Genomic DNA, 17,865 nt, shown 5'->3' with positions numbered 1-17,865 from the left:
AGAGACACCACTATCAAGGTGCTGTAGAACTGGAACTATGTAGATAATATAAGTACTATGGCTGCTCAATTCCAGGACTAAAAATATAAACCTAATTAAAAAAATTTAAGTGTATTTTAATCTGTAGTAAATCTTTGTAACACTGTAATTCAGTAAAACAAGTTAGCCAAAGCTCTAGTATATTATGTTAAAGTATAATTTTCATAACGAATCCCTTTCAAAATTCAAAATCATGTAGGATTTACTGCTTGAAAGTTTCAGCTGAGGTCACTAGGAACATGACAGAAATAACCATAAAAGTAGCAACATTTATAGTATCTTTTCATTTATCTAACAAATATTTGTATTATTTTAAGTTTTTATACTGAGCCAGCCAGCCACTGGAATGTATTGTTTTGAGATCTGTGTCTTTTAAGAAGAAATTAAAAGTTATCATTCTACCTCTTAAAATCTTATAAGGGATTTCTGAAAAGCTGCTTTGATTAGAATTTCTGAAAAGCATATAGGGAAGTTAAGCCATATATGAACATCTATTCCTTACCACCTTGGACTGAGTCAGCACTAATATTTTCTGGAGGAGGAGTAATTTATTTTAATTTTTTTTTTTTTAATTTAATTTTTGATGCAGAATTAGAATTATATAACCATGATGAAAAGTGTAGGCAAAGTTCAGTGTATCACAAAACTATTTGAAGGCTGGGAGCCTACTAAGCTACTGTACAAGTCTACTTCAAATATTTGATCAAATAATTGATCTGACTGGTAACATCCCAGCCTCAAGACCTCTAGAGCCAACACAGTGGAGGGGGACCAAGAGTTCATGGCCACTGAATGAGACCACTTTCTTTGGCAGTAGTTAGCTGTTAGATTGCCTCAAACCACTAATGAAACCACAGCAATAGGCTATTCTGATTCATGAAGATTTTCTTCTCTTCTCAGGACTTTTGACATTTCAGTCAAAGAAAATTATTTCCATTCTTATTTCTTCAAATTTTATGATTTGTAAACTGTATGGTCCCCAAGTTCTGTCTTCTTTCATTGAATATGCATCTTTTTGAGACACTTTCTGTGTAATGTCTGACTTTTAATTTCACCTTTTCTCTTGTTTGTGGTAATAAACTATATAATCTTTAGATTTTTTTATATTTCAGATATGAGAAAAACAATAATACTTTTATAAGATCAAATAAATTTTCAATAAGGACAAAAAAAGGAGTTAAAGAAGTCTTCATGAGAGACACCACTATCAAGGTGCTGTAGAACTGGAACTATGTAGATAATATAAGTACTATGGCTGCTCAATTCCAGGACTAAAAATATAAACCTAATTAAAAAAATTTAAGTGTATTTTAATCTGTAGTAAATCTTTGTAACACTGTAATTCAGTAAAACAAGTTAGCCAAAGCTCTAGTATATTATGTTAAAGTATAATTTTCATAACGAATCCCTTTCAAAATTCAAAATCATGTAGGATTTACTGCTTGAAAGTTTCAGCTGAGGTCACTAGGAACATGACAGAAATAACCATAAAAGTAGCAACATTTATAGTATCTTTTCATTTATCTAACAAATATTTGTATTATTTTAAGTTTTTATACTGAGCCAGCCAGCCACTGGAATGTATTGTTTTGAGATCTGTGTCTTTTAAGAAGAAATTAAAAGTTATCATTCTACCTCTTAAAATCTTATAAGGGATTTCTGAAAAGCTGCTTTGATTAGAATTTCTGAAAAGCATATAGGGAAGTTAAGCCATATATGAACATCTATTCCTTACCACCTTGGACTGAGTCAGCACTAATATTTTCTGGAGGAGGAGTAATTTATTTTAATTTTTTTTTTTTTAATTTAATTTTTGATGCAGAATTAGAATTATATAACCATGATGAAAAGTGTAGGCAAAGTTCAGTGTATCACAAAACTATTTGAAGGCTGGGAGCCTACTAAGCTACTGTACAAGTCTACTTCAAATATTTGATCAAATAATTGATCTGACTGGTAACATCCCAGCCTCAAGACCTCTAGAGCCAACACAGTGGAGGGGGACCAAGAGTTCATGGCCACTGAATGAGACCACTTTCTTTGGCAGTAGTTAGCTGTTAGATTGCCTCAAACCACTAATGAAACCACAGCAATAGGCTATTCTGATTCATGAAGATTTTCTTCTCTTCTCAGGACTTTTGACATTTCAGTCAAAGAAAATTATTTCCATTCTTATTTCTTCAAATTTTATGATTTGTAAACTGTATGGTCCCCAAGTTCTGTCTTCTTTCATTGAATATGCAAAACTGCTAACAAGTTCCACTTAAAAAAACAGAATCACAGAATCAACTAGGTTGGAAAGGACCTTGAAGATCATCCCTACTGATTAACAGAATAATGAATTTCTACAGACATCTACTAGTCTGGGACAGAAATGAAAAAATTAAGCAAAAGTTATTGTACTATTTAAAAAACCAAAGAGTTCAACTATTGCATTATATATTTAAAGATTCCTGTGGTTTTGTTTTGTTTATAATTAAAACTTTAGGAAACAAAAGCATTACCACAAACCAAAAGTTAAATTAATAACTTACTGCGAGAGCTTAATATTTATTTATTTTGGCTCTACTGGGCCTCATACAAAATCGTGGTTGGCAATATCTTTGTATTTTGGTTAAGGTTTATTCAAATGAAATTTCTGGAAATAAGTCAGGCAACAAGAAAAAGACTCAACCTTGATCAAACTTTGGCAACAGCTGTGCTAGATCTGTGTAGTGTTGTGGGGGTCAGTGGTGCTACACAAGACAGTGATAATGAAGGGATCTGGGAGTCCTTTACTGTCCTTTTCCTTCTCTCATATCCATACTTGATTTACAACAGTTCTCCAGAAGCTTCTAACAAATGGCAAGTAAATGTCCTGGAAAGCAGGGAGAAATTGAAAAGATCTGGGAAACTGGAACCAAACCTGCAAAAACTTCTATTCAACTGAAACGAAACAAGACTGAATCATAAAGCCAAGACTGTCTACTCTTCAGTATTTTGTTTGCTGTATTGGCCTTCTACAGCTTAACTACAGGTTAAAACTGCTGTAACATATAAACATGAGACTTTACAGATGGATGTTGGAATTTAAGAGCAAACTTTATGCTTTAAACAACTTAGCCTTCTAGTGATATAACAAGATTTTTAGGGGTTTTTGGTTGGTTGGTTGGTTGTTTTTTTTTTAAGATAGCCAAGCAGAAAATACAAGGGGGTATAACTGACTAGTCTATACAGACTGTCTACATCAACATTTTCTCAACACTGGGATGGAAAAGCAATTTTTGTGATGTTACTTTTCCTCTGGTCTGAATGAGTAATAGCAGATAAATAATGAAAAGTAATTCAGCATTTACTAGCAGAGTCATATCATCATGAGATAGGCTCTACAGTACAGTAGGATAGTGCTACCCTTTCAAGAATAATATAAGAATATATTTCCTGGACAGCTTCTGGAATGTAGACAGCAAAATAAAGCCCCCTGTAAAAATGCTTGAGTCTTATAATGAAACAAAGAAAATCCAAAGGTGAGGGGGGTTTGGTTTTAGATTTATTTGTTTGGGTTTTTTTCCTCAGGTATGCAATTTGTAAGGTAAATTTTGCCTACTATGAATTTCCACAGTTTGTGAAAGAAGGCAAGGGAATCTGTGATTGTAGTTCTAGACAAGCACTCTCCTCTTACTAGACATTTAAAATATATATTGATTCAATTTAAACTTGTCTTGAAAGAAGAAAGCTTTTGCCTGGTTTCTCTAGACTCAAAAATTTTTGAGAGCACTATGATTATTTAATGACACTTCCTTTGCTAGCAATTCCTAGTCAAGTAATAAGTATGTCTGTTTATGATATACTCAAAGAATATTACATAAAATATATTTTAATAGCTATTTCTTGTCGATGAAGCACATTTCTAAAACATCAACCGCATTATTAAGATTGTCATTATTATAGCAGTTAACTCTGAGTTTATTCATATAACCTCATGTTTTCATCATATCATATATTCATATATATTCGTATAATTTGAGTGAATCTAAATTACTGTCTGTCTTTGTCTTTTATAGGAGTGAAATTAGATGATGAATCAAACCATTAATTTAGGCTCTATTCAGAAACTAATGGAAGAGACAGAGGTTTTTGGGACTCAACCGAGACAACCTTATAAATTAGTTGGAGGTTGCCAACGAGGTAACCATCTGTGTAATTCAAATCTACCATCTCAAAGTTTCTACCCGTATTCATCTCATTATCCATACAAGCATACGAATTACATCAGTGATTGGGAAATTTTTGAAGCAGTAAAAGTTCAGGAACTGGAAGAAGTCAAAGCCAGAGCTGCCCAAATGGAGAAGACCATGCGCTGGTGGTCAGATTGTACCGCTAACTGGAGGGAGAAATGGAGCAAAGTTAGAGGAGAAAGAAATAAAGCCCAAGAGGAAGCAAGACAATTGAGAATCAAATTAGATGGTGTTGTAAAAGAACTGAGTATGCTTAAAAAAATAAATCGGGATTTGGTAAATGAGAAGGAACACTTAGAAAATGTAACTGCTTGGAAAACGAAATGCAGTTGCTCAGAAATATCTTATATTAAAAAAGACCTAAACCAGTTAACATTTCTGGAACGAGAACCTGTGAAAGAACTGAGCAAAACCAACAAGATTACTGAGGCAGAAGATGCAGAGAAGGTAAAGAATGGAGAAATTTTTCAGTTCATCAAGAAGCGGGAGATTAATGATGGGTATCTAGAAATGGGATTTTTCAAAGATTTTGAATAATTTTTTACCTGATCCATTCATTGGCAAACCTACTTTTTCACCTAATATTCCTAATATAGAGAAATACATAAAACAATGCATACCCTTCAACTATGGCTAAACATTTATGTAACAGAGGTTATATCCAGTAACTTAGAGTGTTGTTTTGACTCTCTTAGAGAGAGTTTTAAGGTAACAGATTACCTCTGTTTTCTGAATTCTCCATGGTTTGTGTATTTTTTTTTTTTAACCTGCAAGAAAGAAATGTAGTTTCTAGGCTTCTAAAATAAGATAATTTAATTCTCCCTCAATGCAACTTCTAAAATGTGAGAGGAAATAACTCAAATTCTTCTGCATATTTATGGAAGATTTTTTTATTTGGTAAGGAGAGCAATCAAGTTGTTATGCAGAATTAATCAAGTATGGACATGGTTTAATACAGCTCCTTGTTGTATATAAAGGAAACAGTTATATTAATCCAAATTGAACTATTTTTTCATGTTTTACCAGTTTTAATTCTGTGCTTTTACATGCATTATGTAGTCTTATAGACAGCACCATGTAAAAACTAATTTGTCTGATAGATAGCAGTCATTGTACATGTAGGAAATTCTTTCCTACATTGTAGGAAAATTTTTTTTGCCTACACTGTAGGATGTAGAAAATTTTTTACTTCAGTTCAATGGAAATTGTCAGGATCTTAGACCTGAATGTATTATGTTCAGAATTTTCACACTAATGAAAAATATCACACTAATGTACATAAATTATACGATATTCCTGTGAGTTCTGAAAAAAATCCACTGTAGTGTTAATATTGAGAATAAATTTGGCCAAAAAATGCATGCCTTTCATATTTCTGCACAGAAAAATGGGTCATAGAAAGGAAATGACGCAAAATATATTTTAATTGTTTCTCTTTCTCCTTAGCATAAAATAATGCGCTACCTGAAAACTGAAACTGTATATGTGAATGGAAAACAGTCTTATCTTTTCAGCAGCTTCTAGTATTTTCTGATGTAGATTTCAGGCATTCTTCCAAAACTCAAAAGAACAGAATGGTATGAAATTGAACTGCTTGTAATCTACAAAATTATTAATTTTTAAACACTTTGTCAGAAGTGATAAAACTTAAATACATTTCTAAAGGAAACTATTATTTATAAGATATGTTCAGGCTTCCCAGTAAATATGTATTTTATTTTTTAATGAATTTTTAATAATTGTTGGTAGTTTTGCTTATGTTTTTAATGTAAATCTTGTATCTTCAAAATAGATATTATCATGGTTTAATTTCTGAATGGAATCTAAATTGGTATGTTATGCAGGTAACTTTGTTCCTTATACAAAACTTGTGTAAGTCCATCACCTGCTTCAACATGATTTACATTAGAAGTTTAAGAGTTCTTAATGTTGATTTTCTCAATATATTATTTGTGTTCAGAAATTGCATTCCTAGTTTTCTTAGTTCTGTGATTCTCTCTTCACTATAGTTATAGCCAACTGAAGATGATTGGAATCTATTTCTTTAGTAAAGATAGATTAGAAATATTTTGGATATGAAGCTTGTCATAACAGAAGATGTGATGATCATAAAATGACAGTGATCAAACTACAATGACTTTTTGCACATTCTATCCATATATAGTGCAACTGTATAGGTTACCTGTCCCCTTTTTTTTTCCGTTACGTGCCTTGAATATCTAGAAGAGCCTTGGTAGGCCAGGCAGAAGTTATGTTAGACTTTTTCCTTTGTTTGTTTGTTTGGGGTTTTTTTTTTAGATATCATATTTTTGTTTTCTCAGGATGCAGAGGTAATCAAAGACCAAAGCAATCACAATAAAAAATTCACTCCAAAGTCTCCCGATTCCTTTCGCAATGGAGTTCCCAGCATCTATTTGGAGGAACCTAAAAAAAGTTTGGACAGTACAGCTCAGACAACAGGGAATGATTTAATGGATGTTTCAGTCTTGCATTTGCATTTAGCTGAGATGCAGAAAATCTTACAGAAGGAAAGAGAGTAAGTACAAAGTATATTCTACCTGCATAAAGCTCTATTAATAATAAAGGTTTTAAAGACACTTTCTAAACTAGATGTGGTCATATTTGCATTTATAGCTCATATATTCTCATTTCTAAGCTTTATTAATTACTATTTGTAAGGCTTTAATAAGATTTTAGATAGAAAATTCAACATAGTGTGCTTATAGTTTTCCTTGGCTTGTCTGTTAAGAATGTACAGTTAATTAAAAAATGATACTTACTAGAAATTTGATATCAATGCAGTGAAATCTAATGTATGTTATGCTCAGTTATTGGAGTGCTTTGTGCATAATACCAAATTTTAATATCTTCTACCAGCAGACTTTGAGAGTCCAACTGCAGAATGACTAAGGTTTTGAATTAAAAGCACGTGAATACAGCTGCAAAATGCTGTTCATCTTAATCTCTTCACTTGTAATAAGGTTTATGTCAAAAGCTGGTAACAGAGAGAGAATAACACACTTACTGTGAGCTTATTGTATCATATCGAATTTACCTCACATAAATACTAAATGTATTTTGATGGCCTAGAAGAAGTCATATGTTGTAGCAGGAGACATCAAGCATTATGTGACTGTAGCTTCAAAGTCAGCTGAAGTTAGTTAGAAAATTAAGAGGAAGAAAATTCCCCCTCTATTGCAAATATGTTCAACGGTTTCAGTTCAGAGAGTCTGTAATATCATAGTAAGCTATGATTAATTTATTTCCCGTCAGGTTTTTTTCACAATTCTCCTGTAGATAGTACAAGTCTGAGTACAAAAAACAACAACAACAAAAAAATCAAAATCCTTTAAATTCCTGAATAGTATTTATTGTGTTTTTTGAATTAACTGTAGAAAATATACACTAATTATTTATTTGAATGACAGCAGATGACCATCTATATCATTAAAAAAGATTTAGGGTTTTTTTTTGGAAGTAAAAACCCCAGAATGCTTAAATTTTCCAACCAACTTGTAACTGTACTTCAGAGAGACAGACATTGCCATTTATGCCTAGATATACACCAACTGTGGTATATGGTAATGATTTTACTGGTACATAGTAAGAACTGGGGCACGTCTACACCATGCAACATATGGCAATGCCGACCTCAGCCAACATATGCTCACAGAGCAGTGATTTCCACATAACAACGGGCATTGGTATAACAACTCCCTCTCTAGGTCACTTTGGGTAACCCGTGTGCAAAGATGTTCTGTAATCAGAATATATGCAACTTAGTAGTATGAAGCAATTATTTTTGACAATGTACACAATAAATAGCTAGGAGTAATGTTACTAGGATAAGTATAAACATAGTCACCAGTCTCTTGAGACAGGCTGTGAGTCCTTGTGGGCAATCTGTCATCTGCCAGTTTGGAAAGGGTTGGTCTCCACCGCTTAGTGGAATCGACTGATTTTGCTGAGTTTCCATCTTCAGATTTCCAGTTCTTCCTGTTAGGTTTTCTATGAGTTCATTTCAGTATTTTTACTCCTAGATCCTAGAGCTGCTAATAACGAATCTCACCCTGGTTTGCATTTTTGCTTTTCTTATCTCGCATGACTCTAGTTTAAATGCTTTCTCACAGCTTAACAATTGTCTCAGTAAGCTTGAGCCCAGGACACGCAGCTGTGCTGCATCAAAAGCAAGCTTGGATCACAGACATCTTGAACCCCAAGGCCAGAGGTTGCCTTGGCAGTCAGTATGATCTTACTCATACAGCACAGGCCTTCTCAGTAGAGAATTCCGGTTTACTTACAGTACTCCCGAACTGTGGCTGCCTTCTTTCCAGGGTCATGTTAGCTCATGCATATCCAGTGTTTGGACTTGCCCCTAGTTACCTAAATATTCTCTCCATAAGGTGTTTTGATTCTTCACCCTGAGATGACCTATGCTCCTTGCATATTGTTTAGAGCCATCTTCAGTAATGCCAATATATCCTTAAGCCACCAATCAGGCTTTGCAAAATTTAAAAAGAAAGGAGCTCTAAAAAAAACCCCAAACCCACCAAAATCAAAAAAGAGCTCGAAGTTTATGTTTTAACTTTCAAAGAACAATGTGAAATCACACACCAACATTCTCAACTAGGCGCTAAGGCTCATATCAAATACACGTTTGAGGTACCATTGAAATTAATGGGAAATAAAGATATTCCGGATCTTCCAGGAAGAAATTCTTTACAGTGAGGGTGGTGAGGCAGTGAAACATGTTGCCCAGCGAAGCTGTGGCTGCCCCCTCCCTGACAGTGTTCAAGGCCAGGTTGGACGGGGCTTTGAGAAGCCTGGTCTAGTGGAAGGTGTCCCTGCCCATGGCAGGGGGGGTGGAACTAGATGATCTTTAAGGTCCCTTCCAACCCAAACCATTCTATGATTTTGTAGAAAAGTTAGACATATAACTTGAAAAGTTTTATTTGTAATTAAGGATTTTTTCTTTCACTTGTAATTATGTTCCAAATTCTATTTTGTTACAAAACTGCAAAATAATGCATATTCATTACATAAATATAAAATGAAATTATAAAGGAATTTCATAAAATGAAATTATGAGAAGTTCATTCTTTTATTCGGAACTTGGCTAATAGTGTTTCCTGTGAACACAGAAATGAGGTTTTAATTGGTCCCAAAGACAAGAACATCTGTAGTGCCTCTCCTGCTTCATATTTCTTTCATTATTTCCTGAATAACTGAAAATATTTTAATTGGTTAGAAGAGGGCTAAAAGAAAATACCAAAATTCATTTTTTCAGTAACACAGTATCTTTCTTCAAGGAAGCATCATTTGTTCTCTGCAAATTGTGTTCTAAATAATTTTCCTAAATGTAGTAATGGACTCAAATAATCTTCCAGACACAAATGTTCAATGAGGGTCTAGTATCTCTCGGCTAGATAATCCATTTTCCTAAATTCTTTTAGATTTTCTTTCAAGACCAAGTATTTCTTAAAACATTGAATATACATATTTTAATATCTTTTTAACATCTAAAGTAGATCATCTTTGGTTTCAGTACTGTCTACATATGGTATATATTCCCCCATATGTGTATGTTCAAACTAATTCTTTGTCTGTACCCAAATAAAAGTGATAGTGTCTTTTCTCTGAGAATCATCACTAACTTGCCATGTATTAGGTGACCTGTATCACTACCTGAAGTTCATTTCCAAATTTTCTTTATCCCCAAATTTCATTTAATTTAAAATTTTAATCCAATACTACTGGTTTTCTTTGTTCTATTTAGCTGTTAATTTTGGTAAATATCTTGGAATATCTTTAGGATGATAATATAGGATTTTAATAAAAAACAGATATACAGTTGGCAAAGCAAAATACAACTCAAGCTGTGGAAAGGAAACTTAAAGTAATTTGTTGTCAACTTCAAAAAGTTTTTTTTTTTTTTTTTTTTTTTTTTTTCCCAGAATGAATGTATTTCTGGAAAAAGAAATGGAAAAAATAGAAAATGAATTATTTATTTGGAAATGGAAATATGAAGAACTGAGACAAACCAAGCTGGAAAGCCTGAAACAGGTATGTTAGCAGTATGTAGCTGTCACATGGGGTAAGAAACAAAATTGAGACTTTTGATTTCCTGTGTACTAAGACTAAAATGATGAATGTGATAAATCAACCATTTATCAACTATTTCTCCCCATAGCATGGCAGGGACAGACCTGCCAAGGGTGTGTGGAGAAGCCCAGCCTCGGCACAGCCACCATGAACTGCGATGATGGCAGTATTGATGGGGAGCAGCAAGGGTGGCTCCATAGTCTTGCAGGAAGGGACCAGCCAGAGGAGGCAGATGCTTGTGCCCTGTGCCCATGTGTGATGAGGGTGGTGGTCCTGATGTACAATGAGCCATGGTCATGAATATGGTATAGAAGTACAATATTGTTGGAGCAATTAAGATACTGTGCCAAGTTCATGCAATTGAAGTACTGTGGAGGACTTCAGGAAAGACTGGCAAGGAAGGGCTGAGGGAATGGAAGTTGTACTTTTATAAAGGAGATCTGACTTTAAAGAAGCAACTTAAGAACATTGCTGGGCTATGTAGAAATGGTGTTAGGAATGAAGTGTCCATTTCAGTCCAAGTTCATGAGTAGAAAAATAATAAATATTTGTGTTGCAGCTTTAAGGATATAGATTTCAGAACAATAGGTTGAGCATGTGTTAGATCCAACAAAACTCAAAATGAGTATCTATATAAATATAGATAGAGATTTTCGAATTTCCTATAAATTTAACATCTCAGATTTGGAAAAATCCAGGAAAAATAATTAGATTTCTTTTTACATTTGAGAAAATATTGCAAGCAGTCTTTTAAATTCACAGTTCTAGTTACAAGGTGGTACATACATAAATGGAATTTCTTTCCTAGATAAACATCCACAGCAACAAATCAACATCTATCTGTCATATCTGAGTTCCTTCAGATTTTAATTCTTTATTTTCTGCTTGCTCATTAAGTAAGATTTTAGCTTGTTATACTTCTGCACAACAGAGGAAGTCTAGATTTAGTTAATTGTTTTGCTTAAGAAATGTAGTCTTTATGTTTTACAGTACTTTAGAGCACTGGGAATAGAAAAAAACAGGAAGCAATAACTTGCTGACAATTGGTTGGAGATCGACAGATTCAAATTTCTATATATATCTGCATGCATACACACACACACACACACACATATATATATATATATATATATGTTACGGCATTTCTCTTGGGAAAATGCTAAATTGCTTTAATTGCAGGTATTATTTTGAGCATTCTGTTTGTCTTCTCAGATTTATAAGATATATACATCTAGCAATGAACCTGACTGATGTGTATGAATTTACTTACATTTGTGGGAAGTTTCTGTAAATGAAAATTCTTCCTTTATTGAAAAAACCTAATCTTGTGTTGGTGATGTGTGTGTGAATGTAACTTACTATATATTACTGTTGAGAACTGGATTCCGGAAACACCATACAAGGTTTTTGACAGTGAAAAATTTGAAAATAAAGGAAAGTGCAAACATGTACTAGGCTAAGCATGAAATCTGATTCATAGGCACGCCTGCAATCTTAAATCACAAAGGAATTTCTAGATTAGTAACAGATTAATCATTACCTCTGGATTATTTTAATGTTCTCCACTGAGAATTTTTGGCTTCAGTCATGCATAACTTAATCTGCTATTTCCTTTGGGACTGCGGAACAGAAATGCTTGGTTTTCAAGTGGCAGTGTCACAGCAAATTAAACCATTTTTGTGAATGGTTAGCTCTGCTAGCCTTTTGGAAGTTTGAGAGATTTTGTGTAACGTTAGAAGCTTCATAGCTGCAAAGACTTGAGTAACAGTGCTCCCAGTAACTGATTATTTTCTGTTAAAAGATGAATATTCACTAACCTTGGGACAAACGAAATATGGAAATCCTTGGTGATTTTGATAGTCAGATTTTTTTAAAAAATTTGCATTCTGCATAAATTTGGAAATTGTAAATAAGTTTTCAATTAATTAACTAAAAAAAAAATAGTAAAGTGAGAATTTATATTTGTAGTAACTATGAGCATTACATGTAGCTTTGTGTGACACTAGAACTGAACTCGTCCTGTTTGGGGTCATAAATTAGGTTGTTTTAGCAGGTACAACAGGTAGTTACATTTAGTGTTGAAATTAATCACTTCTTTTTGTGTAACAAAAATTCTGCTTTTCCATCAAATAGTAAAATAAGAAGCTAAGATTAGCACTAGGCAGTTTATTGTTCAAATCTTGACTGATGTTTGACACCACTGGGTTTCTTTATTTCAAAGCAGTCAAATACCATCTGCTTTTACTGCACATGGTTTTGTCTGTTTCTCCAAGGACACTCAGAACTTGTCATTCATTTAGCTTACTCTGGCCTTTCTTTAATCTCAAGTACTCTTTCAGTATAACAGTTAAAACCAAGTCCTAATTGACTATTCTTCTTAAAGATTACTTCGTCACTACAGATTAGGGCATAAATTTTTACCTTGCTTGGCTGACTAGATAGTGAAAATTGTGTCTTGGCTTTCTTTAGGGAGCTAGTGAATTAAGATTTTTATATCGACCAAATATTTTTCCAGGGAGAAAGGAAGAATGGAAGTGGAGTTTCCCTTCCTTACACTTAGTGTTTATCACAGGAAAAAAAAAAATACATTGTACTATCTGGAGCCTTTTTTACATATTATTGTGAATTTTTGGTCCAACAAAGCTATCAGTGTCAGAGATTGATAGATACATTTGGGGCTTTTGAAGAGACATATTTATGAGCTTGTTACGTAATATTCAGTCTGTAAGATCACATCTCAAACTAAGATTTATACATCTACGTATCTTAGCTGTCAAAACCATTTTGTACTATCTGGTTAATAAGCTTCAGTTCTACTTCTAGAAGAGTTTGCAGCTCTTAGTGGGATACTAAATCAATATTTCCTATGCCTTGCTTTTCACATATATCACAAATAACCTATTAGCAACTGTAAAAAACTTTGTTATTCTTAAAAAGGGGAAAGCAATCGCTCAGCTCAAATTACGCTTGCTTTATTGTTGTGTTTTCATGAGAATTCACCTAAGGGCAAAGATCAAGTCTGTAAAACCATTGAATAAATAAAAGGTCTTGATATCAGTTATATTTGTTTTTAAAGTAATCTTTATAGGAAAAACTAGGAATCTTTAACTTCTCCAAAGAACATGAAAATTTTGACATCAATGAGATCGCTAATCAAATGTCCCTGGAAATGGGCTCTCCAATTTTGTCAGATATAGCTTAGTTTACAAATCAATTAACTAAACTTACAGTCTGAAAGACACAAAAAGTGTATCTGAGTGTGTTTAGTTAGGTCTTCAGAATCTTTGAAAAACAGAACAAGTCTTTGGTGTTTTGCCCTGATATTTGTAAATGCAGAATTATAGATAACAAGACTGCTTTATGTTTTAAGTTTTATGTTTTAAAATGCTCATTGAATATTATAAAATGCACCATAAAACATTCTTGTTTGCACTCTTTGCGAGTCTTCCTCAACATTTTATATTTGTCTTTATAATTTCTGAAGGACATGCTTTTCTGGTGGCTGAAATTTAAATAGATGGAATATTTACCAAGCAATTTTACATTACAGAGAAAACAATAGAAAAAATGTATATACTGCTGTTTTCCACTGGAGTGCACTGCAGACTTACAAATGTCGCTATAGACAGTACTTCTGTGTTTAAAATTATTCTCTGCTAGCTGAGGTACAGAATGTTTCCTTACTCGTTGTCTAGTGTGTTGGTAATTGAGGGAAATTCCTATCCCAGTTTGTGGGATATGAGGCAAAAATTACACTAATTGGTACTTAAAGCATATTGGAACGTCAGTATCAAAAGAAGCATCCTTAGGTGAAAAGGAACACAGGCTAAATTAGTATTATGTATCGTAGGCAGAGACATTTCTGTTCTTCCTCTTTTTCACACAGAGTTGAAGATAATCTAGTGCTGATTTTGCACTAGAGCCAAAGACGTCTTTTAAAACAAATGTTTTCTCTTCTCTCTCCCAGTAAATAGATGTTTTACACTGTATATTATGTCAGTCTGTGTATTGTTACTTAGGTGCATTACTTTCTTTTCGAGAAAAACCTGTTGTTTCCCAGATGGAGGAAACTCCACTGAGGCGAGTGAGACTTTAAGACAAAATAAGTCTTCTACTCACTGTAGACATTTAAATGCTGTTTAAAATATAACAGCCTTTTTAGAGACTCAGGTTCTTAACAGCTAATTCTTGTTAAAGATTCTGTATTATTTCCACCTTTTCCAGAAATATTTATTTTGAAATTACCTTATAGTGTGAAGATGCTGCAGAGCTACTTACCTATCATTGCTATTTTCATTCACTTAGTATATACATGAATTTGAAATAGTGATATTCTGATAATCTTACAGGACATTTAGATATATGTAGTAAAACCATCTATTCTGTCCCATAATCTTTGCCTGTCGCCAAAAATGCCTTCTGATTATCTCCCGAATCCTTCAGAAAACACGATAATTATCAGATACAAAACAGTGGCCTTGATGGCTATAAATGCTACTGTGAATTGTTCTCTTTAATTCTCACCTAAGAGGCACGGAAATATTGCATACTATGCAAAGTTATCATAGGAATAAAATTATGTCCCAAAAATTAATTTTGTGGTGATTTTATATACTACAGAATAGCCAGTAGTCTGTTTTGATGTGCTAAAGGATCCTGTATAAAGTTTGATATCAGAATCCTCAAGGCTGAGTTTTAAAATATTGTTAGACGATTTTCTGAAAACAATGCCTAAATTATTTGACTACTCAAATGACTTTATAAAGTGGAAACTCAGTGCAGTCAATTTTCCTGTCATAAAATCTCATTAGTTTTAGACTTAGATGTGGAATTTGGAGTGTCCCTTACTGTGCTCAATCCTTCGTTTGTTTGAGAGGCTAGTGTGATTTTTCAGGCAGTGAAATGGGATTATGATGTTACCACACATTTGATTCATGGTTTCCTGATGTACTTAAAAAAAATTCTTTAGATGTACACATTTCTTTTTCCTGCCTTTACCTGTAGCTTAGAGGTAGTTTGAGACTAAGGAAAGAATTCTGACGCATTGCTTAAGCAAGAATTCTTATAGAGCTTTAACTACTCTTTCCACTGTTTTCCTAAATCATTTACCAGTTCATATTTAGTGTTATGCCTATAAAATATGTACATTATGTGAATGTTTTTACTGTACAACATAATATTTAATTTGTAGTGGCGCATAACATCAAGGTTCTGTTTGCTTGCCTGTTTTCCTACAAATGTAATTTGGAAGTGCTGGGAAAATCTACTGTTTCATTGATGTTTCTTCCCCGTACTGGCTTCTAACAAGATATTTAAACTTTATTGGGTTATATTTGCCAATATTTCCTGGGTATTCATTGCATGTTTGGCAATGAAAATACAAACCAAGACAAGGATTTTTTTTATTTTTATTTTTTTATTTTTTTATTTTTAATGTAAGGACAGTCTTTGAAAGGAAAACTGTGTGGAGACAATGGTCTAGATCATATTTATTTGAAGCCTAAAGCAACACAACACTTTAAATTTTCTTTGGACAAAGGCAGCTTCTGCATTTCTTGAATCCTGTTGAACTTTCAGTTCAGAAGAGAAAATAACCCCTAAATACTGTTTTAATCTGTCCCTTTTAGTATAGGCTGTTGTTTAAGGAGAAAGCTCACTGCACCAGAACATGGCAACTTTTGGAATCTGGTGTATATGGCAAATTACTTGCACTTTAAGTAACATTGGTATAATAGTCTTATTCAAGCTTATGTTAGCTCTTTGATACTGTCCATTAATACTGTTTGCCTATTGTGGGTTGTGTGGAGCTCAGTATGTTTTCAGTGTAAGAGAAGGCAAATTCTGGGTGAGCCAATACCAAAATGTGCCTTGAGGTGGCCTGTCCCTGGGTGGCAGGGGGAGAGAAAGGATTTGAGCAGGTTCCTAGATGGTTATCACCTCCCATAGCTGGATCTTAACCCTGAACAGGCAAGCAACCTCACAAAATTGACACATCACCTGATAGAAGGTGCCTTGCCTATTCCAGCGAAAATTAGTAACTTCTAGCACTGTACTGGAGCCTAGACTATGGTTATCAAGCTGCAGTTCAGCACTCTCAAAGGACTGTGGTTGACATGGGAACTCAAACAATAACAACAACAGCAGAGATTGCCCCAGTAGTAAAAAAGAAACAGTGGACAAGGAGAACAACAGGCCCATACCCTCTATTAATAAGGGAGGAGAAAGAAGAGGAAGAAGCTGGTCCTTCAGCAAAGGGATCAGAAGAGGGAATAACAGAACTGAAACAGGAGGCAGAAACTACCCGGTCCCTGACGTCATCAGAACTGCGAGATCTGTGGAAAGACTATTGCCGCCAGCCAGGTGAGCATATCGCTGCCTGGCTGCTGCGATGCTGGGATAATGGGGCTGATGCTCAACAACTGGAAGGTAAGGAAGCCCAACAGCTGCATTCCCTTGCTAGAAATTGAGGAACTGAAAAGGGAATTGGAAAAGAATCAGGAATTTGCAGTCTGTGGAGACGGCTCCTTTCAAGTGTTAAAGCAAGGTATCCTTTCAAGGAAGATCTTATGGACAACACCCCAGGGAAGTGGACTACTGCGGATGAAGGAGTCCAGTGCCTGAGAGAATTAGCAGTGCTGGAAGTCATCTATGGTGATCCAGATAATGATGAAGCCCCTGAAAATCCAGAGGATGTCCTGTGCACACAGGCCATGTGGATGAAGGTGATTAAAGGTGCACCATCCTCATATTTTGCTGGCTTGGCTGCGATGTACTACCCAGAAATGGATGTGGGAGAAGGACTAAGACGTACACCAACTGTGGAGGAAGTCTCTTCCTGGCTTCAGAACTTTGAAGAGAGTCTTGCTCCAGAAGATAAGCACCCTGGATGTCAGGAGCACCCCAAGAAATCAGTTCTCTTCCACCCCAGTCAGAGGGAAAAGGAAAACCAGGCACATGACACATGGCGAACTTTGGTTCTTCCTGCGTGACCAGGGGGAGGACATTAGGAAGTGGGATGGTCAACCCACCTTTAACTTGGAAACCTGTGTACATGAATTGTGAGGAAAGAGCCCTGCCAAAAGGGGGTACTTCAAAGACCCAAAAGGATACCGATGGGCTTTTGGTGTGGCCAGTGTGAACACAGAGAAGGTCAAACAGTTGTCTAATCTGCTCAGCCTCCTAGAAGATCCTTTTGTTGTGGGATTATTGTGAGTTGAAGAACAACAGGTGGTAATTGCCAGAAGGATCATGCACCAACAGCAGTATCACACAAACCGAGCCTCTCTGGCTCCCATCCAAGAACTGATTCATCAACTGGAGAGCCAAGGTGTCATCAGTACAACACATTCCCCTTTTAATAGCCCAGTATGGCCTGTGCGAAAGTCTGAAGGAGGGTGGAGGTTAACAGTAGATTATCGTGGCCTGAATGGAGTTACACCACCACTGAGTGCTGCTGTACCAGATATGTTAGAGCTCCAATATGAACTGGAGTCAAAGGCAGCCAAGT

General features: G+C 34.8%; 1 protein-coding gene across 1 annotated transcript in view; it reads left to right on the top strand.

The window, feature by feature from the left end:
* The window catches only part of CCDC102B (coiled-coil domain containing 102B), a 170,690-nt gene that overhangs the window by 12,592 nt on the left and 140,233 nt on the right, over window positions 1-17,865 (top strand). The window contains exons 2-4 of the mRNA XM_026842941.1: window positions 4,083-4,703; window positions 6,578-6,792; window positions 10,211-10,319. Of these exons, the coding sequence (XP_026698742.1) occupies window positions 4,095-4,703; window positions 6,578-6,792; window positions 10,211-10,319 (933 nt within the window). The 5' untranslated portion in view covers window positions 4,083-4,094. The remainder of the gene's footprint in view (window positions 1-4,082; window positions 4,704-6,577; window positions 6,793-10,210; window positions 10,320-17,865) is intronic.

The sequence above is a fragment of the Athene cunicularia genome (assembly GCF_003259725.1).
Source record: "Athene cunicularia isolate RWA chromosome 2 unlocalized genomic scaffold, athCun1 chr2_part1, whole genome shotgun sequence".
Lineage (NCBI taxonomy): Eukaryota > Metazoa > Chordata > Aves > Strigiformes > Strigidae > Athene > Athene cunicularia.
The sequence above is the reverse complement of the archived record's forward strand: the minus strand, read 5'-3'. Positions and strand labels throughout refer to the sequence as shown.